Raw genomic sequence first — 23,873 nt, 5'->3', positions numbered from 1 at the left:
AAACAATTAATCTAGACTAAATATGAGAATATAAGATTTAACTAGATTTATTAACTTATTATGGTTAATAATTAGAGTGTTCTAAAGACACGAAAACTTGACCGAATGAATTTTTTTAAGGATATTTTGTTTCTAATTTATATTATTCATTCTAATAAAGACTCTCTTATGTACATTTAGTTCAAAACATGGATGTTATATTATTTTATATAAAGAATAAATAAAATTCAAGATATATATGAAATTGGTGTAATTGTGATTATTATCAATAAATGACTTATAAAAAAAATTAGAATTATAAATAAATTTCAAATGGAGAAAAAATGGTAAAAAGTAATACTTAATTATACCATAATGAAATAAAAAGGAAAGTTGAATCAAACTTAACCCAAAAAAAAAAAAAAAAAAAAAAAAAAAAAAGACAATTTACAGTACAAAAAAAGAAAGGAAAATAAATTAAATTTATTAGAGTAGTTAAAGTGAAAAGTAGGGCTAGGGAAAATTACCGATGTTAAAGGTATATCGAAAATATCGACTTTTAAGGTATACCGATAAGGTAAGGTATGATACCGATACCGTAATTATTGGTACGGTAAAGGTATGAGATTTTTAAAATTTTGGTATATCGAGATATACCGAAATAGTATTTATAAGTTTATATATATATATATATATATATATATATATATATATATATATAACACTTATAAGGAAATAATTAAATAGATTTGAAATTAATTTAATTATAAAAATATAATTTTTGAATAATATCAAAATATAATTATACTGAAATATTATTCAATATATGCAATCTCTATCTTATCGATGATATTGATTTTTTTTAAAATTAATATATTTTTTAGGTATCAAAGATATAATACCGATACCGTACCGAAAATAAGGTATACCGAAATTAAGATAAGATAAAAATATGAATTTTTTGTATACCGAAATTAAGATATATCGAAACAAGGTATACCGAAATCAAGGTAAATATATGCATTTTTTGCATACCGAAATTTTAGGTAAGGTATAAGATATGAATAAAATATTAAGGTATACCGTACCGACCCATCCCTAGTGAAAAGAGTCATTGTAAAAAGAGATTAAAGATCCTGAGTTGGATTTCAAAAAAAATGTTTTTAAGTTGAAGTTTTGAGATGTGTGAAACATGTCAACTTGAAAAATTTAATAAACGTGTAACTTCTTTAAAAAAAAAAAAAAAATTAAATTACTCTAGAAGACTACATGGTCTCACTTTTTTGTTGGCATATATGCCTCTACTCTACTCTTGACAAATGACAAATAATTCAATTCTTGAAGATATTATGGTCCTTCTTCAATTGTGAATGAGTACAACTCCAGCCATCTTAATATCATTCCAAACTTTTTTTCATTGTAAAGGAGCGTTTTACTATTAATTTTTTACATCTCTTAAATTGTAGCACCAAGAAACAATTGAAGGTATTAGACTAGAAATTGTTTGTATTTGTTTTCTCGATCATGAATTCCTTGATTGCAAACCAATTAAGAAAATTTGAAACCACCGTAGACTTGGCAAACTTCTTCCATATCTAAGAGAAAAAAGAGCACAATAGATTCAACATTTCTTGAACATATGGAGCAATCGACTTCCATGATATTAAAAATCTTAGCAATCGATTTTCGTAATGAGCCTGCCTCTTAATACAAGTCAAATGTAGAATTGGTGGTTAAACTCGAAATGATATCAATGTATCACACCACTTTTCACTAGTTAACCACCGGAATTTTCTCTTGTAGCTCATTCCATTTTTTTTTACTAGTATTGAATTTTATGTCTTCGTCAACTTTCGAGTCATAGCATCAATGTTTGCTAAGATTTGGATCCCCTCGCTTGACTATTAAAGGGTATGATTTATTTCACCATCACAAACATATTTGACTCTCAAAAGTCTCTTTGTCTAATTCTTGCATTATTAAATCTTGGCTTGTGGATAATTTGCTTGTTATCAAACCATCGATCGAGCAAAACAAGATGGTGTCATTTACATCACCAATTTTGAATTAATCATGTTTTGAACTATTTCTCTCATTCAAATAATCTTTTTAAAGAACCATGATATCTCATCATTTGATTGGATTTATCTAGAACCTGAAGTCATTCTTCATAAATCTAGAATGAACCACTTAATTTAGAACCCATCATGTTTATTTCAAATGGTCCGAATTACTTATGATAAACACAAAATTAAATTGTGAGTCAATACTTATGATAAACACAAAATTAAATTGCGAGTCAATATATATATATATATATATATATATATATATATATATATATATATATATAATTATACATGATTGGTCAATTAATAAATACACATGATTGGTAATATAAATTAATAAATTAAAATGTGTTTAAATTTAACGAACAATTCAGATAATAAATATATGTATTATTGTGATGCATAAATATATTATTATGAACCTGATCAGTAATTATTATAAATTATACATATAACATTATACATTTATTAAGTACAAACTTTTAGATGAATTTGATAAACTATTATTTAAGTATATTTGAATTATTTTATAATTTGAGATTGGATCTATTGAATTAACTTTAAAAGAATAAATCTATTTCAAGAAAAAAGAATGATTAATCTGATTCTGGGCTACCGGACTATATCCATGTCCCATTAAAGCCCAAAACAAGCTATTAATGTCTTAAACTAGAGTGAGGAATTGAAGAATTACAGATATATTTAGAAAAAGTTTTTAATGGAGAAGATTTATTATAAGAAGATTTACAAAACCCTATAAAAATTTGATCATTCTTGGAGAATTAATTGTAGCTGGAAAATTAAAAAAAATAGAGTTTCATTTCAGAAAATAATTTTATTTTTATTCAATTAACCAAACAAACCATGTAAAAGGAATTAAAGTACAAATTAGAATGCAATGGTTATTGTTTAAATTGGTGATTATTTTGAAATGCGTATATTTTTAATAAATAGACTTAAAAATATTAATGTAAAATGATAAAATAAAAAATAATAATTTTATTATTTTAAATAATAAATTAAATAATATGATAAAAGATAAAAAGTAATATAATATTTTTGAATTATAAGTTATTTAACCTATACCGAAAACGCCGTGATCATTAAAATATAAAATAGATCCATTTAAGTTATTATGTCAGTCTTTCATAGTTATACTTTTAACTTCAACCTTAAATATACTAATAGTGAATATTAAAGACTCATTTTAAAGTATTTAATAACTTTAATATATAAAAATAAAAAATTGAATTAACCAAATAAAAATATTTAAATTTAAATACTCTGTATTTAAGTTGATTTAAATTTTGATCATATTTAAAATTAATATTTAAAAAAATAAATTCAAGACTATTATAACTTATATATTAATTATATTAGTGAATAAATTTAGTATATTAAATTATATAATTAAATAAATATAATCTGATAAATTAAATATTAAATAAAAAACAGTTAAAATATTAATATTATTTTTTAAGTAATTCTTTATATATTAGATAATTAATTGAACTATATGTAATCCATCCTGTTAGTGTATATATTATATTATATTCTATAATATATTATATTATAGTTTCCTAACATTTTAAAACATTTATTATATTATATAATATAATATATTATATTATATTATATTATATTCTATAATATATTATATTATAGTTTCCTTATATTTCTAATGTAACTGAAGTATAAATACTTTTATTATATTGAATAAAGTTGCACACAATTATTCTCTTTATCTTAAACGTCTAACACATCCATCAAATCTTCCGAGCACATATGATCAATGATCGTTACCGGAGAAAGTGGAAGTTGAACTAATGTTAGCATTGCAAGATCGGTTTAACTCTTCTCCTCCATTACAGGTTTCATTCTCTTAATCTCTTTTATCTGTAATCTGTTCTGTTATATTTCAAATTTTGATCAACAATCAATCACAAACTGATCGAAGCATTATGTAATCTGTTCTGTTATATTTCAAATTATATTATGTGTGTTTTTTTTAAATTTTGTTAGGGTTATTATGGTACTATCAACTATGGAAGCTAAAAAAAACTATTAACTCATTTTTTAAATCAAAAGATTAGTCATGTCCAAGTCAAAGGGTAATCAATCAACTATCGATATCTCAAATATCCCTGCTCAAGAACCTAACAAATCTCCTAGAATTGATGTTGATGTAAGTTCTCTTGAACCTAATCCAGCATTACGTATTCCGATGTGGAAATATCTATTTGGTTATTTTTTTCGAAATTGAATTCCATATGAAATCTTATTAATGCATCTCCTAAACCCTAAATATCATGCCGAGTTACATTCTACTCAAAGAAATGAAATTGCACATATGGTAGCTACTAGTGAACGTGATACCGGTAGAGGTTGTAATCAGATTGGAAATTTATTACGGCCAGGGAAGACTCGTTGGAGTTCTAATTTTGACTCACTTTGTAGCATGTTTGATATGTATGGCTCTGTGATCACCGTGTTAGAAAATATGGTGGATGAGGGGTCTTCTAACTCCATTCGTGGTGAAGCTAGTGGTTTTTTGATTGCGATGAAGTCTTTTGATTTCATATTCATTCTACAATTAATAAAAAAGATAACGGGATTAACAAATCTACTTTGTCGAGAATTGCAAGAGAGATCTCTATATATTTTAAATGCAATGAAGCATGTTTCAACTACTAAAACTCTATTGCATTAGTTGAAACATGCTCTATTGCATTTAAAATATCTAGAGATCTCTCTTGCAATGCTCGACAAAGTAGATTTTTTAATCCCGTTATCTTTTTCATTAAGTGTAGAATGAATATGAAATCAAAAGACTTCATCGCAATCAACAAACCACTAGCTTTACCACGAATGGAGTTAGAAGACCCCTCATCCACCATATTTTCTAACACGGTGATCACAGATCCATACATATCAACCATGCTACAAAGTGAGTCAAAATTAGAACTCCAACGAGTCTTCCCTGGCCGTAATAAATTTCCAATCTGATTACAACCTCTACCGGTATCACGTTCACTAGTAGCTACCATATGTGCAATTTCATTTCTTTGAGCAGAATGTAACTCGGCATGACATTTAGGGTTAAGAGATGCATTAATAAGATTACATATGGAATTTAATTTCGAAAAAAATAACCAAATAGATATTTCCACATTGGAATACGTAATGCTGGATTAGGTTCAAGAGAACTTACATCAACATCAATTCTAGGAGATTTGTTTGGTTCTTGAGTAGGGATATTTGAGATATCGATAGTTGATTGATTATCCCCTTGACTTGGACATGACTGATCTTTTGGTTTAAAAAATGAGTTAATAGTTTTCTTTTAGCTTCCATAGTTGATAGTTCCATTATAACCCTAATAAAATTTAAATAAAACACACATAATATAATTTGAAATATAACAGAACATATTACATAATACTTCGATCAGTTTGCGATTGATTGTTGATCATAATTTGAAATATAACAGAACATATTACAAATAAAAGAGATTAAGAGAATGAAACCTATAATGGAGGAGGAGAGTTAAACCGATCTTGCAATGCGTAACATTAGTTCAACTTCCACTTTCTCAGGTAACGATCATTGATCATATGTGCTCAGAAGATTTGATTGATGTGTTAGACGTTTAAGAGAAAGAGAATAATTGTGTGCGTCTTTATTCAATATAGTTGAGTTACATTAGGAATATAAGGAAACTATAATGTAATATATTATAGAATATAATATATTATATAATTATATTATATAATATAATAATATATTATATACACTAACATGATGAAAGAAGTTTGATCATTCGATCAAATGGATAAATGTTTAAAAAGGAAGAGAGACAGTTGTTTATTCACTTTGTCCTATTTTTTTTTTTTAATTTAATTGGGGCTGGAGCCCACCCTAATCTAAGGATTATTTTAATTTAGGTGGGGCTGGAGCCCACCCTAACCCATGCGTGGCTCCGCCCCTGATCACATCTATCAACTTGCTGAGAAATTCTATCATCTAGATTTTGATGCACAAGATTTGCACCACTTGAGAACACAATTGGCTGACTATGAGCTTGACATGCCCATCAATGAAAGATTTCAGAATTTATCAAATATTTCTGAATTATGTCGAAGATTAGTTGAGACAAATAAGTCAAAAACCTACAATTTGATTGATAGGTAATTTTATCATTTGTTATAATTCATGAAATATAGCTATATTGTTTACTTATAATAATATATTTATTTAATTGGCAGGTTGATTCGTCTTGTTTTAACTCTTCCCGTTTCTATAGCAACAACGGAACGAACATTTTCAGTTATGAAGCTCGTGAAAACAATTATTCGTATCAAGATGGAAGAAAACTTTTTAACAGATTCTATGATCGTCTATATTGAACGAGAGCTGTCTGAAATCATTGATAATGATACAATAATTAAAGAATTTTATTCTAAGAAGAATAGAAGGGCACAACTTCAATAATGTGTATGTTAAATGTTTTAAATGTACTGTTTTGTTTCATAATTTCATAAAGTAATGTTCATACATCTTTTATTTTATATGTTTGAATTTATTAATTTATTTTATCAATTACAGGAAAAAAAACGGAGCATAGAAAGTTAAATCTGAGGTGCAAGTTAGAGTCAGGCTCAGATAAGTTTTCATCCTGGCTCCGCCCCTGGTTCTATATAAATAGAATGCATCAACTACCATTAATCATCATTAATTTTGACATAAAAGAAATTAATTAAAAGGATCCATTATGGAAGAGGAGAAGAAGCATCACTTCTTTTACCAAAAAAAGGAAAAAAGTGGACCCCTAGATCATGAGAAGGAAGAGAAGCACCATAAACATCTCGAAGAACTTGGCGAACTTGGTACTGTTACCGCATGCGCCTATGATTTGGTATGTCATGAATTGAGGAAATCCAATTTATATATAATTATTGTGTTTAGTTAAGATGACGATATTTGTATTCTCTTTTGTTAGCATGAGAAGCATAAGGCGAAGAAGGACCTGTAAAATGCCCATAAGCACAAGGTAGAGGAAGAGATTGCGACAACTATAGCGGTTGGATCGGGTGTGTTTGCCATTCATGAGAACCATGAGAAGAAAGAGGAGAAGAAAGAAGGTGAGAAGAAACATCACAACCATCACCACCACTTCTTCTTGCTATGATGGAGAGAAGAGAAGTTGGTTATGTTCTTGTGTAATAAATTGAGTCGATGTTTATTGTTGTTTGTTCGTGGTGTGTTTGAGGTTTGAACTAGTGGTGCTATGTGATATGTATTATGTTATTTATGTTACTAGGTAATCCAGTGGTAAGAGTCGGCTTAAGAGACCAAAATATCACGAGTCTAATTTCATATGAGATGGTTTTAAGTTTAAATGGGACCATTGCTATGGGGTGTCATGCTAATTCTTCTTTAATTCTAAAAAATAGAAAAATTAAAAGATCAAACATTGGCCCTGAAACTTTTTCCTCGTTTCTCGTTTTATTACTCTAATTTGAGTTGACGTTGTATTTTGTTGTCATTATATATTATGTTTGAATCTCGTTATTACTCTGATTTGAGTTGACGTTGTATTTTGTTGTCATTATATATCACGTTTGAATCTCGTGACTCGTGCTATAGTTTATTCGTGTTCATTTAGAATTTTAGGTAAAAATACATAATTTTTTTTTCTTTCCATTTTTAATATAAACTTATGTAATATATTTTCTTTTATCTAACTTATTTAATATATATATATATCTTTTAAATTTTAGTTATATGATAAACTTATTGATTTTTTTAAAAATATTTCAAAATTTATCTTTATCATATAATTTGTTAGGCTTAAAACAAAGGGAATTTCGGGTTTAAAGATTTCAATTATAATTTTAATTGCATCAAACCTTTATTATTTTAATTAAAATTGAAACCTACCATTTAACCATAATTTGCGGCTACTTTCGGCCAATTCAAGAACTAAATATTTTAAGTTTTTTTTGAAAACTTTAATTTGATATCAATGTTTATTAAACCGATCAAGATAAGTTTGAAAATACTCTTAACAATAATTACAAGCGGTCTAAGAGCTTTTGGAATCATTCGCGAGAGACCATTATTAGAACCCAACTTTTAGAAATTTTAAATTCAAATTTGGGTATTTTAATTTAAGTTGATTGATTCGAATTGGTTTTTAATAAAGTTCACAAATGATCTTAGATTCAATCTCGGATCAAGAAATTAAGGGATCATGCCGTATTTGAAAGCTTATAGTGAGTTGAAAAACACTCCTAGACTTATGTTGAAGTTTTTGGATTGATTAGAACCAAGCTTAGAAATTGTGTACAAGATTTTAAGAAAACTTAAAAACTTATTTTTTTTTAATGGTGGGTTCCTTTGGAGCTTGATTGATGGTTTGGGATTGGGTCCTCTATTTTGTATTGACATGTGAATTTCTTTTATAGCTAGCCATTGTCGATTAAATAATTAAGTTGACTGAATTCGAGGCCAGAGTTATTAATGACTTTTATCTTGTTGCAGTTGATTTATATTAATTTAGGTTATGATTGGACCTATGATCATATGCGAAATAATCACCGAACTAGGGTGATCATTTTGCCTTTTGAAATTCATAGTTTGGTTAAATATTCGCGAAGTTTGATTTTTTTTTTTTTAAATCAAACTTTCCGACTTGTTTTTATTCGGGCATTATGAGAAAGAAAACGAACTAGAGGCTGAACAACGTTGTTTTGCTCTTTGACGTGGATGCTTGGATGTGCATTTCGTATAGTTGTGTCATTAACGCTCCATTGGGCGCTCCGTTTGCCCTGCGGCCCAAGGCCCATTTGATTTGGACGTTTGATATTTTGTCTTTTTTTTTAACCTACAAAATAAACAAATTAAATTAATAGAAATAAAAATTTATTTCTGTTTATTTTATTTATTATATTGTGTATTTTAAGGTTTTATTTTTAATTACTTTGGAATTTAAATGACTATAATATTAATCCAAAATAATAATTTTAATTTAATTAAGCCTTAAATTTAATTACAATATTATTCCAAATAATTACTAATTTATGAACCAAATTTTAATTATTTTGTGATTAAAACTATAATATTTTCTCAAAATTATTATATATGGTTTGAAATTTTTCTCTTGACATTTATTTTAAATTTTAATGAATACAACATTTATCCAAAATATTTATTTAATTTGTGTTTAATTATTTTAAATTTATCAATATAATATTTATTTAAAATAATTATATAGTGGAGGGATTTTTAAATTAATTATTATTTAAAGACTTAAAATTTTATTAAATTAGATATATAGTTAAATTTGGTGTTTATATTACACGTATTTAATTTTCATTTAAAATTAATTTTTTTTTTATTGAATTGTAAAATACCAAATTTTGATTAGCATATATAGAATATTTATGTTTTTCTATTAAAAAATCTATTTAAAAAATCAATGTTCTGCCAAAGAGTAACTAAAATGTGCAATGATGGTTACCTATTTGTGAAAAAATAATATAAATTGAATTACATTGATAATAATTATATAATTGTAATGTTAATTACCCCTTAGTTGGTAATACATGGATTCATGCTTGTAAGCAATTTTAGGCCTCTTTCTTCCTTGAAGTTGCTTTAACAGCCACAATTGATCTTATAAAAAAAAGTTATACAAAAAATAATCTTATTTCATTAACCTTATATGTAAGAAAAGTTTGGTTTTGAACAATGTTTTTGTAAGTTTAACTGGAACCCTAGAAAATCAGTGGTAGATAAATCCATCAAATCATTTGTGTTGCTGACAATACACTCGGGAACATCTAAATTGGAATAAATCGGTACAATTTAGTGAAAATATTGGCAAACCGAACCTTTGATAAATTTGTGTCGATGTTAGTGGAAAAACGCCGATAATACACCCAATGATGGATATTATAGGGGTTATGTTTAGTACCAATTTTCATAATATTGTTCGACAGAGTCAAAAAAATTTTACTACCAAAGGGTGATAATAGTAACTAGAAAAATAATTATTTAATATTTTACTTGAAGATGTTGAATTTATTTATCAAACTTCAAACATAGATTATGTATAATGAGCCAAATTAAATTCTCAACATATTTGATTGAGCTTTTTCATATGTTGTCTGGCTACATGAACATATTTCTCAATTACATACTTAATAAAACTAGCATTTAGCCCGTGCATTTGCACGAGTAATGATATAAAAAACCGTGAAAAAAATTACGGATAACATTTTTAATTTTATTTTTAACCGTTTTAAATTTATGGGTGGGTCAACACATAATCCGACCCAAGTATCCATTTACTCAACATTATTATATATTAGTTAGTTAAAAAGTTGAACTTATATTAATATTAAAACGTCCCGCATTTATCAAATTTGGTGTTTGAATTTAATATATAAAGTCTTTGTACCCTAGTTGGTTAAAGAGTTGTACTTGTTTTGTTAGGTTGCAAGTTCGAAACATACCTCTAGCATTTTTAATTTTATTTTTAACCGTTTTAAATTTAAAAACGGGTAAACCCACAATCCGACCCAAGTATTCAAATTAACCACAGCTCTCGACCCGACAATCCGGACACTTTAAAAATTAAGCATCATTATATATATATAGATACTTAAGACGTTAACTAACTCAAACAAAAATAAACACTAATGAATTAAAGTATACGATATTAATACAAAACAATGCTTTAATATAATTAATGTATGTCTCCATAACCTAATTTTAATAGAGACATTATTAGACAAACATTATAAGCCAAAAATATAATGTTTTCCAATTAATGTTTGTGATTCGATTAATGTTTTGGATGTAAAAAAAAAACATTTTACAATTTTGTAACGGTGTGAATCAAACTCATGAACATCATAGTTATCTAGGTCTTAGTGAATTTTTTATTATCATAGATTGTGGTGACTAAAAATGCGAAACTTAAAAAATGAGTGTCTATTCTTATAAAAATAATAATTCGGAGAACATTTAACAAGCGAAGTAGATCGTTAATGATTATTCACAATATGATTATCATGACAATATTGAAAATTAGATCAAAAAAACCCGTAGATTCGTGTGAAAATTTTGTTGATTTTTTATAAGATTTTCGAATCAATTAATTATTTAATGTATTTAATTTGTACTCAACTCTTTTTTATATTATATTTTTATCGTTGTATTTAAACCATCTTGTATTAAATAGATCATTTAAAAAAAAATTATTTTATTTTTGAGTTCTCCTTTTATTAACAATAGATATAACTAAAAATGTACAATAAGGCTTGTCATAACTTCAATATATATCTTTTTTTTTTTAATATTATTATAATCTTAAAAATAATTATAGATCAATTAAATGTAGTAATATCCTTTACAACAATTATTATTATTTGTTTTATAGAAGTCAACCAAATATGAACGAATATACCTTGGCTTATGCATAATTGCAAATTTAGTTGTCATTAATCTGGTGATCAGAATCATTCTAAACTAATAAAACATATTGAAGAAAAGTCAAAATAAGATTTAGAAATTAATTAGCATTTATTTATTGGAAGTATTAAAAATAATATATAAATAAAGAAACAAAAAAAAAAGGATAAGGATATAATGGAGAAATGATAACATTAACTAATATTATAAATATTATTTTAAACATTAAATCACTTAATTTAATTTGTCAATTAAAATATTTTTATTTTCATTCATACAAAAATTAAAAACTCAAATCAAACAAGCTCAGGTACGGGTATAACCTATATATGTGGATGAACTATATATCCTACATTATCATATAATACGTATTCCTCGTTTATTTATTTTAAAGGGTAAACTCAATTAACTAATTTATTTAATAAAAAATAGATATAATAAATAATACAAAATAAATAATTGATAAAGTAGATATCCAAATGTATAAATAATTTACAAAAACAATTTTTTCAACAAATTATATTCAAATATATCATACAATTTGTTGAATCATTTGAGTTCTAATTACACGATAAACTTTGAAGTAGAGTCAACCGAACAAACTAATGAAACGGTGTCGAAAAAATCTTTTTCAAATATTTTGAGCGACAATGAAAATTATTTTAGCCGAATGGTTGATAAATAACACCGAAAAATATTGTTTGTCAAATAAAAATTTTAACCATATACATATATAATCGAAATAGTGAAAGATTAATACAAACTCTTTATTGAAAATATGAAAAACAAATTTAGATTCCAAAATTCTTATTTTATGTTAAAAAGAAACTAACTACCCATCAACTACTGATAATAGACAATAAAAAATGACTTTTTAACTTCTTTTAAATATATTTCTTTTAGAAAAAAATAATTATATATTTATATATATAACATGACTTTGTCATCTTAATTTGTTTCACAACGTTGCATTGTCGTGTCCTTGAAAAATAATCTTGCAAGGAGTTGTCACTGTTTAGTTGGAAGGAGCAACGTCAAGTTGCATAATTCTTAATTAATTAAGAAATCCCCACAATTATTCTTTGATCATTATATAAACAGAGGGCATAACCTATCATTAATCACCATTAAGATAGACATTAACAAGTTAATTAAGAAGAATCACTAATGGAAGAGGAGAAGAAGCATCACTTTTTCCACCACAAAAAGGAAGATGGACCCGTTGATCACGAGAAGGAAGAGAAGCACCACAAACGTCTCCAACAACTCGGGGAACTCGGTGCTGTTGCCGCAGGCGCCTATGCCTTGGTATGTCACGACTTCGATTTCGTGTACTAATTATTAGTCTTATATTCCTATTCACAATCTACTATATATCATTGTATTTAAATAAATTTATTTGCATAATTGACGAAATTTGTACTCGTTTTGTCAGCATGAGAAGCATAAAGCAAAGAAGGACCCGGAAAATGCACATAATCACAAGATAAAGGAAGAGATCGCAGCAACAATAGCTGTTGGATCTGGCGGATTAGCTTTCCATCAGCACCATGAGAAGAAGGAGGCCAAAAAGGAGAAAGAAGCCGAGAACAAGCACTAGGGCAATCCTCCTCTAACCATAAGTTGGTTTCTTTAAATAAAATTGAGTTGAAGTTCTATAATTATATGTTTTTTTGTATTTGATCATTATTATGTTTATGGTTTTCTTGATATTTGAACCAAATGTGTTTTGTGATATCTCTAATATATATATGTTACTTAATTATAATCATGGTTAAAATATAAGTTAATTTTGTTATATTCGCGGTTCGAGTAGCATAAGTAATATATCCATGAAAATAAAAACGATACAATCTCTTATTTTGTTCTTACCTCCAATTGTAGTTTCTATAATTTGAATGGAAGCTCTTGAAGGTGCATCAAGTTTTGCAGGAGTTTTAGTACTTAGATGCAGCAAATCAAAACACCTCTTCCTTAAATATCTAATTAAATGTGACAATTCAATGATACACATTTTTTTGTACACACAACCTAGAAAGAATGCTCACAACACTAAATAAATATAATACTTGAATTAAGCAAATGTGAATCTTTACATCCATAAATAAATGATATACTAATAAGAAATTACAATGTTACTCTTATTTGACTCTATATTACAAAATATGGCTTGAACAATCTAGGATAATTATATTCTTCATTATAATATGTACCCATTGTATAGGTTGGCAGTCAATTCATTCTAGATACAAGTTAATACTCAATAAATACACAAATAAAATTAAGAAATAATGTTTTAGTCGTTTGTGTGTAAAGGAGGAAGAATGAGAGGCTTCAAGTTTTTTTATTTAGATTTATTTTAATTAAATAATAAGTGAGGTTGTCAATTAATTAAATGGCCCTATTCATTAAAAAAAATATATATGCCATGTGATGTTTAGTATATTAGGGAAATCATCATAGACTTACATTTAGTATAAAAATATTTTTGTAAGAACCTGTAATTTGGTAAATATTACTTGTAAAAGAAATGGTTTTAAAACTTTTTTTTCTTCTCATGTCTCTTCACTCTTATCTTCTAATTTTTACAAAAAAAAAAAAAATATAAACATTCCAACTTCCCATAATTTACACTTCTAACTGCCTTACAATTTTTTCACAACATAACATAACGAGATTGTCTATTTTTTTACAAAATCTAATCACAAAATATCTTTACTTCATATAGTTGTCAATTACTATGACAACTACCAAAATACTTTACTTGACGTATTCTACAAGTCTATAGGCCGTGTCAAGCACAAAATCATCCCACGATCATTTATCTTCGATTGCACTTAAACATCAGAATGCGATTTAACATCCTCACCTACATCAAAAGTTGAACTATATAGTTGTGCATAATGAATCATGATAACATCTTTGTTATTTACTTTACTTTTTACTTAACATAGGTTAAGGGGATTTAGCAAAAGTAGGCAATACATAACATAATGTGCATCCGAATAACGGAAGAAACATAACATGCATCCACTAAGTGGAAGGAACCTAACATGCATCAACTAAATCTTACCCACACTTAATGGTTTTACACATACTAATATAACATGCTTCACATTACATAGCCACAACATAAGAATCACCTAACGTTAAAACTACTCGCCACTTACCTCGACCAAATCAACCTTAGTACGTACTTTTGAATGTAGATCTCTAAAGGCCAAATATATATACATTCACTTACCTGAAATTTACTTAGCGATATTGGGTGCTTCCTCCCGTTGTAAACTTCAACTTTGAAGAAGATAAGAAAAAGATTCAATTGAAATGGAGATGGGGAGGGCTGTTGGTTGAAAAACAAGAAAAATAGATGAGAAGATAATCCTAAAAAATAGAGAGAGAAATGGGTAAAAGACCATGCACCCATCTTTCTTTGTAACATAAATAATTGCCACATCCTTAATTCCTATTTAATATTAGTATTCAACCTCCTTTTTATCCCAACTTCAACTTTTACTCCATAATCTTAATTCCTCATTCACAATTTAATAATACTAAATCTTGGATATTACAGAAAACCCATAAAAATATGTTATTAAATAATGCATTTCAAAATTCGAATATCACATAGAAAAGAGTTATGTCCCAAATATTCATTGACCAATTTAAAATACTGTTGCAATATTTTTGGCATACTACAAAATGAAGTTACATCAATTGGAATTTGTGAGTTTCTAGATACAATTGGCATCAAATTATTCTCAATTGCAAGAATTTTAGTATTTCATATGTAAGAAGTAAATAATTATTTTGCTAGCATAATATGATATTTATCTTTAGAAGGGAATCAAAGTCATTTGACACTAGATCATATATAGCTAATTCTATGTGAGGATTTTAATAGCTTTCGAAAAGATGTTTTGTATAAGAAATGTGTCAAGGATGTCTTTCCCTTTATTTATTGACCATTTCTTTCCTCCATTAGATTCAAAGGAGACAGAATAAAGAGGACTCTTTTTGTTTAAATTGTCTTTGATAATTTATTGATAGAAAAAAATGACCAATATCGATGGTCAAGACTATATCAAATGTTACAAGAAAGATTCTTTTATCGTTGCTCATCAAAAGTTTCCACATCCATAAGACTATACATAGAGTTTTGGACGCTTTTTAAAATGTAACTCTTTGGTTAGATTTATTTCTTCCAAATAATATTATAAGGTCAAAGATTCTATACATGATTACATTATACATAACCAACTAAATACAATTTAGATTATAAAACCAAGTAAAAACAAATTAAATATTTATTTAATTCACTCGCATAAATATTTATATTTTATTTTGTACTTAAAATAAGTCTCTTCTAGTTTTTATAAATGAGAAGAATTTCATATTTACCGATTACAAAATATTTTGTCTCATATTTATTAAGTTAACGGAAAATTATTAGGATAAATGATAAATTTAATACTGTGATGGGAGAGTTTTTTCAAATTTAAGCCCTTCCTAATATTTTGTCATTTAAAGAATGATTCTTTCACGTCAACGTTACTTTTTATTTATTTATTATATTTCTAATCTAATTGCTTTATTTATTTTCTTTATTCATTCATTGGCTTCCGCGCGCGATCCCTAACCAACAAGGCGATCTACCGACCGTTCTACTTCATCAGCGCGTTGTTCTTCTTCATCGACGGTTCTTCTTCACCGGTTGTTCTTCTTTGAATATTGTTTTTTTCATCGTCTATTTTCTTCGTCCACTGTTTTCTTCATCGACGGGTTTTCTTTGTCAACTAAACAGGTATGTGTCATACTTAAGCATCTAGGAAAATAAACGGTTAGGGAGGTCCATATTTGTATTTTTAATCAATTCTCATCAAGTGTAGGTATAAGCTTTAAGTTATGGTTTAAGTTCAGGTGGATCATCCTTAACGCAAATATAGGTTTTCCATTTTTTCAGAATAGGAGCTGATTCAAAGTTAGTGCATCAGATCTCACAAACTTACTGAATCAGTAATCTATTTTTGAAGTTCTGTGACTGATTTTATACTATTTCATCTCCATTTATATTAGTATGCAAATACAAACGTATAATATTTTCTATAGATTATTTTAGTCTTATTATTAATGTGCAAATGCAAAAAACATATTTATGTGGACTAGTATAATGATTATTAGATTATATGTGTAGAGTATCTTGTAGTTATTTGAATTCAAATCCATTAACCAATCGCTAAGTACTTATGAATCAATTCAAGGATAATCTCGAGGTACCTCAATTGTGTTCTGTTTTTGAAGTTCTATTGACTGATTTCATATTGCTTCACCTCCATTTAAGTATGCAAAAGATATACTTGTGCAGACTAGTATAATGATTATTAGCTAATTTGATCAATAATGTTATGTTTATGTGTTGGTTTTATTTGTTTCAGTTGAAGCTCTATCTAAGACAATGAAATTAACTAATTCGTCAATTCAAGTTATGTTCTCCTCCACATTTCGCAATGTTTTTTATTGTGGATTAAAAAGTCCAATATGCACAATCAAGAAAGAACAAGGGTTTGTCAATAAATTTTATGGATCCTCTAATTACAAGGTAAATATACTTTTGGTTAATCTCATTTTTATTACCATTATATGGATGCTCTAATTACCGAATTTAATAGTTGTTTGTAATTCATTTATTTTTAGAATGGTACTAGATGTGGATACTTTGACTTGATAAGATGAAACAAATCAATGACTCAAAGATGATTTCGATCATAGTTAAAGAATTAGAGGATGAGTTGCAAGTAGTCTTGGATAAAGTGAATCAATTAGAGAATGCAAACAAAAAAATTGAAGATTAAAGTGAAGTTGAAATTTGTCAAATATTTTATCTTTTTTTATGTGTTGCGTATGTGATTAAAGTGTTATAAGTTGTAAACTATCAAAACTTCGTTCATAATTTTATTTTGTAATACAATTGTCTAAATTTTGTTTATTGTACGACTTTAACTAACATTCTTTAAATTAATAGTTTGTCCCCATATACTTTGTCACAATTTAACTAACATATTTTGTCACAATTATGTATTTTTATAGTTAATGGAGAGGATAATTCATATATAAATAATGCAAACAGCTAAAAAAAAATATTACCATTATTAAGAGTTTGTTTGAGTAATTAACCTAACCAAAAACATTGTTTCTAATGAACTTAAACTGAAAAAATTCAAAACCATTGAACTTAAAGTTAACATTGTTTTCACCCACTAAACTTAAACATATTTTAAAAAACCCATTAAATCAACCCACATTTCAACTATTTAAATTTATTTTTCTCTGTTTCTTTGTTCTTGTAATTGTCTTTTCCTCTCAATTACTTGTTTTTGTAATTGTCGAGTTCACAATGCTTCTCTAGCTCTCCACATCAGGCTTCCAGACTTGATACCATGTTGTAACTCGTTTGCACCAACTACAATAGATTCATTTCCTCTTCCATTTGCACTCCTTTTTCCACTTCCACTTCCATTTGTACTCCATCTTCCTCTTCCACTTACACTTGCACCTCCACTTCTAATTACAATTTCACATATTAAAGATATGTTACGAATGCATATATTAAACAAAGTTTCATATCTTATATTATTCTGCAATTTGAATATAGTTGCACTTGTCGTACCTACTAATGAAATTTGTGTGGATGTAGTTATACGATCCACATCTACTAATGAAATCTTTGTTGATATATTTATGTCATCTTGCATTTTTTTGGTTTGTGTGGATATAGTTACACCAGCATTAATTATCTTTATGGAAGTGTCTGCATATTAATAACCAACAAATTGAATATTAATATACATTAATAACAAAAAATATTAACATGCATTTTGATAACCTGCATTATCTCTAGTTCAATAACTTTTTTTTGTTGTGACCTTCTTGTCCATAAATTAAACAATGCATCATGATTCCTCTTTTAGCCATCTTTCCGTATGACTTCGGTTTTTCAAGGGCTCGTCTTCTATTCTTGTTCGGTCTTCCAGTTGACTTTCCTACTTTTAGAGGTAAAATATTTAATTGAAGTTCACTGCTCCAAGATTCGGGGCCCTCAAAGAATTTATGTTAGATCAATATGCTTTGAGATATGAATCTTTTTTTTCCAATAAAAATGTAATCCTCCAATGAGTTATTATTACAATCAATAATTGCCTTAACAACATGTGCACAAGGAACTCCATTGATATTCCACCGTCTATAAGAATATTTTTCTTCCAAAAGATCCATTGTATGTCTAGAATCTCCTTGAGTTACTTCATAACTAGAACCTCCACAAAAATTCACATGACAATCGTGATATTGTGATTTACTCAATTCGAGTAATTTCTTCGCACGAGGTGAGATGTTGTGAGGCCACTTACGGACTAATAATGATAAAAAATTATCAGTTCTCTTCTGCATGACATGTATCTTAATCATTTCTAGCATCGTGCAAATATGGGCCTCCCTAGAAAAAAGAATGGTTGAATTAAAACTTTCGCACATGTTCTCAATGATATCACATTTTGTTGAAAAGTCTTTGTTCAAGCCTTTTCCGGTATTGAAATAATCGTTTTTGCAGCACCTCCAATAACGTATCCAACTTTCGAATATTGGCATCAAATTCTTTTAAAAATGTGGAATTTGCATCATTCATAAAATGCATCTTAAAATCACCACCTCTAAATCTTCTAGACCAATTGTCATACCAATGCCTTGCACAGAATCTGTGCCAGATCTTGGAAAAATATTTCGGACAACAGCTAGTAGTCCCTACAATTATAAGAAACATTTAAAAAAATAATAATTAACTAAATATATAAAAACAACATTTATATTTAAATAATGACCAACAATAATACCTTTTGCATATCAGACTATAGTCAATCTAACATCATTAATGAAAGTCGATCTAATATCTTTGAATAAAAGATCAAATAACCAGTTCCATGAGTTTTTACTCACAGTTTTTACCACCGCCCATGCGATAGGGTATAACTGATTGTTTCCATCTCGACCAATTGCAGACAACAATTAACCCTTAAAAAATAGTTTTCAACAAACAACTGTCAACTCTATAATAGTCTTACACCCAGACAACCATCATTTCTTGATTGTATCAAAACACATATAAATTCTTTGAAAATGTACCTCATATGTGTCTTCATCTCTCTTTAACTTCAATTCAATAGATGAACCATGATTTCTAGACTTATGTGTCTTAACATCTTCAAATAACCTTTGATACTATTTCAAACCATCACCTTTAATTTTTTACAAGATAAGTTTTTTAGTTCTAGCAACCTTCGATAGAATTACTTCATCATTCAGTTTTGTCTTGCATAATTCCTTGAGTATTTTAGGGTCGTCGACGGATCAATCTTAATTCTGCTCTTAAATTTTGATGCAATGAATTAAGAAATAACTAAGTAAATCTTGTTATTAGTATAACAAGTATGTTCTGGTTGAATGGTTTTGATCATTCAAGTCTTGTAAGTCTTGTTCCTGTTAACCCACATGATCTAAGGACATTTATCTTTGATCACATCTATACTCTATTATAGTCATTTCACATCTTATTTTGACTTAAACGTCATTCCAACCATAAACATATTTCCACTACCATTTGGATTATAAGTTAGTCTTATAGTAGATTTTTGGATTGGTTCATGATTCAATTTCTCCAAATCGAAATGATCATAATCTATTTTTTCACTGTCTACTTCATAATTAAAGCTTTCATTATCTGAATCATTAATGATGTCATCAATTTCTTCATCAATAATTCATTCATTAGATGGCTCATATGTCGAATTGTATTCTTCATATTCATATTCATATTCATATTCATATTCATATTCACCTTCACCTTCACCTTCACCTTCACCTTCACCTTCACCTTCACCTTCACCTTCACCTTCACCTTCACCTTCACCTTCACCTTCACCTTCACCTTCACCTTCACCTTCACCTTCACCTTCACCTTCACCTTCACCTTCACCTCCACCTTCACCTCCACCTTCACCTCCACCTTCACCTCCACCTCCACCTCCACCTCCACCTCCACCTCCACCTCCACCTCCACCTCCATATTCAAAGGACTCCAATATAACATGGCAGATTCCTTGTCACAATCCAAAGGTTTCTCTAGTTGAAGAACTATATAAAGTTGAATATGTTTGTACTTATATTAAGTGTTCCTCCATGGTTTATAACTAATTTATAGTCATTCCAACTGAAAAAAAAATTAATATCCATTATTCTTCATCTAAATAATTTTACAAAATAGAATATAAACTAAAGTATTGTATAAAAAATGCACAAACCTTCCATTTTCATCGTCCATAATTTTTTAAGAACTTTTAGTGTCGGCGACGGATCAATCTTAATTATGAACTAAAATTTTGATGAAATGAATTAAGAAATAACTAAGCCAATCTTGTTATTATTATAACAAATATGTTTTGGTTGAATGGTTTTGATCATTCAAGTCTCGTAAGTCTTGTCCCTATTAACCCACATGATCCAAGGACATTTACCCTATTACATATAATTTGAATTCTCTTGTTACTAGCAACGTTTCATTTCAAAGTCAATCTTTGATCACAACTATACTCTTTAAAGCCATTTTCACATCTTTTTTTGACGTAAATGTCATTCCAACCATAAACATGTTTCCAATATCATTTGGATTATAAGACGATCTTTTAGTAAATTTTCGGATTGGTTCATGATTCAATTTCTCCAAATCGAAATGATCATAATCTATTTCTTCATCTCCTACTTCATATTCAAAGCTTCCATGATCTGAATCATTACTGATATCATCAATTTCTTTATCAACAATTCTTTCATTAGATGAATCATATGTCGAATTATCTTCTTCATCTTCACCTTCATATTCAAAGGACTCCAAATATAACATGTCAGTTTTCTTGTCACAATCCAAAGGTTCCTCTAATTGAAGAACTATATAGATTTAATTATGTTTGTACTCATTCAACACTGAACATATTGATAATATGTCTATGTCGTCATTGATTTCCATAAGGCCAACCAATAAACTAAGATTCACAATAAAATAATTCAACATCCTTCATATTGTAGCCAAGCTTGTAAACAATATCAGTTATTTCAAAATACTTAAATGTATCCAAATTTGTTACGCATGTAACAAATTTATACCCATTAACATATTGTGTTGCTTCAAGACTTTATGGAGTGTTCCTCCATGGTTTATAACTATAAACTAACTTATAGTCAATTCAACTGAAAAAAACAATTAATATCCATTATTTTCCATCTAAATAATTTTACAAAATAGAAGATAAACTAAAGTATTGTATAAAACAAATGCACAAACCTTTCATTTTCATCATTCATGAAAGCAAATTTATAGTTGTGCAAGGTTTATAATACAAATAGAGTTGGTTTTTTGCACATTTAGACTTAAAATGTAGCGATGGTTAATTTGTGTGGTGTAGTATCTAGAGATTATCGGTCAATGGATTCATAAGTGCCTAGCGATTGGTTAATGGATTTGAGTTCAAAAACTAGATACTCTATACATATAATCTGATAATCATTATACTAGTCTACACAAGTATATTTTTGCATTTACACATTAACAATAAGACTAAAGTATCCTATAGAAAATATTATATATTTTTATTTGTATACTGATATAAATGGAGGTGAAATAGTATGAAATCAGTCACATAACTTCAAAAATAGATATATTGATTTAGTCAAGTTTGTGAGATTTGATGCACTAACTTTGAAGCAGCTCTTATTCCTAAAAATTAGAAAATTTATATTTGTGATAAGGATGACCCATACCTGAACTTAAATCATAACTTAAAGTTTAAACCTATACTTTATGAGAACTGACTATAAATGCAAACTTGTGCCTTCCTAACCGTTTATTTTCCTAGATGCTTAAATATGACTCATACCTATAAGAAGAACATTTGACGAAGAAGAACCGTCGATGAAAAAAACATTGGTTTGAGAAGAACAAACGATGAAGAAGAACGTCGACGAAGTATAATGGTCGTTTTGTGAAGTTTGTCGCACTGTTAGTTTGAGATCGCGCGGACGCCAGTGAAAGAAAGAAAAGAAAGAAATAAAGCAATTAAGTTAGAAATATAATAATGAAAAAAAATTAACATTAAATAAATAACTGACGGGGAGTTCCAAATATAATTAAATAAGATAAAAAAAGTTTTTTAAATAACAAAATATTAGGAGAGTCCTAAATTTGAGAAAACTCTCTAACAATCACACCCACACCGTACTAAATTTATCATTTATTTCGAAAATTATTACTAATGTTAATTTATGTGTACTTGTTTTTCGTATCCAAATTAATTAGAAAAGATATGAAGTTATTATCAGCCGATTAGATATTTTATTATAAAATAAAAAATATTTAGAAAATTTATTTTTTTAATAAGATTAATAAATTTAATTTATAATGGTTTAAATTTAATTTAATCATAATTTCAATTTAAATATATTTTAGATTTTGTAATAATACTAAAATTTTAATTTAGATAAAATTCTATTTATAAAAATGAATGAAGTCAATATTAATAATTTAGAATCAAATAATTCTCATTAGTAACTAAAACAAAATAACATATAAAAAATCAAAATTATTAATTGATAAGTTAAATATCAAATTGAATAAATAATTTATAAAAATAAAACTCTAGTTAGAAAATATTTAATGATCATGCGATTTTTCGAGGATTCCTATAAAGACGAACTTATTTGAGTGTTTGAACAATAATTGTTGAAGTAGAACCAGCCGAACAAATCAATTAAATGGTGTCAGAAAAAGCTCGACCAAAAATACTGAATGACAATTAAAATTATCCTTAGCCGAGGATTGATAAGCAACACTGAAAAAAGTCAGGCAAAGTGAAAATGAGTCATCTACATATATGATCGAAATAGTTAGAAATTCATACAAATCATAGGAGCCGGTAAGAAATCCTCCATATTAATGATCAAATCAAGTAACTTTTTATTAGAATATAAAAAATAACTTTCGATCCGATTATTTTCTCTCCTTTGTTGCTAAGAAGGGGACGGACTCAAAAAAAGATCATTAACACAATCGGAAGATATGAGCAGTAAACGACCCACCAACGATTTTGAGTATTATTCAAAATTTAAAAATTCAAAACGAAAAAACAGTTCCAATTAAATAGGATGTCAAACCAAACCAAATGCAACTAACAAAATGAAATGTCAATTCAATATGAGTGATGGAAGAAAGAACAAAGCAATCGGAGTGATAAAAAATTTAATATT

General features: G+C 27.6%; 1 protein-coding gene and 1 pseudogene across 1 annotated transcript; both read left to right on the top strand.

Moving 5' to 3' along the window:
- Positions 1-6,819: 6,819 nt before the first annotated feature.
- LOC124924340 lies at positions 6,820-7,236 on the top strand (annotated as a pseudogene).
- A 5,459-nt stretch (positions 7,237-12,695) lies between these two features.
- On the top strand, positions 12,696-13,128 carry LOC124924339 (abscisic stress-ripening protein 3-like). The gene is made up of 2 exons (XM_047464394.1): positions 12,696-12,836; positions 12,964-13,128. The coding sequence occupies exons 1-2, from the start codon at positions 12,696-12,698 to the stop codon at positions 13,126-13,128; spliced, it is 306 nt and encodes a 101-aa protein (XP_047320350.1).
- The last annotated feature ends 10,745 nt before the right edge of the window (positions 13,129-23,873 follow it).

This window comes from Impatiens glandulifera, chromosome 2 (assembly GCF_907164915.1).
Source record: "Impatiens glandulifera chromosome 2, dImpGla2.1, whole genome shotgun sequence".
Lineage (NCBI taxonomy): Eukaryota > Viridiplantae > Streptophyta > Magnoliopsida > Ericales > Balsaminaceae > Impatiens > Impatiens glandulifera.
Note: the sequence above shows the minus strand (reverse complement) of the source record. Positions and strands in the feature narration are given on the sequence as shown.

Bases quoted from the DNA above. Each gene is read 5' to 3' on its own strand.
- LOC124924339 (XM_047464394.1), top strand. From the start codon at position 12,696: ATGGAAGAGGAGAAGAAGCATCACTTTTTCCACCACAAAAAGGAAGAT. The intron at 12,837-12,963 runs GTATGTCACGAC...TCGTTTTGTCAG, and splicing joins CCGCAGGCGCCTATGCCTTG to CATGAGAAGCATAAAGCAAA.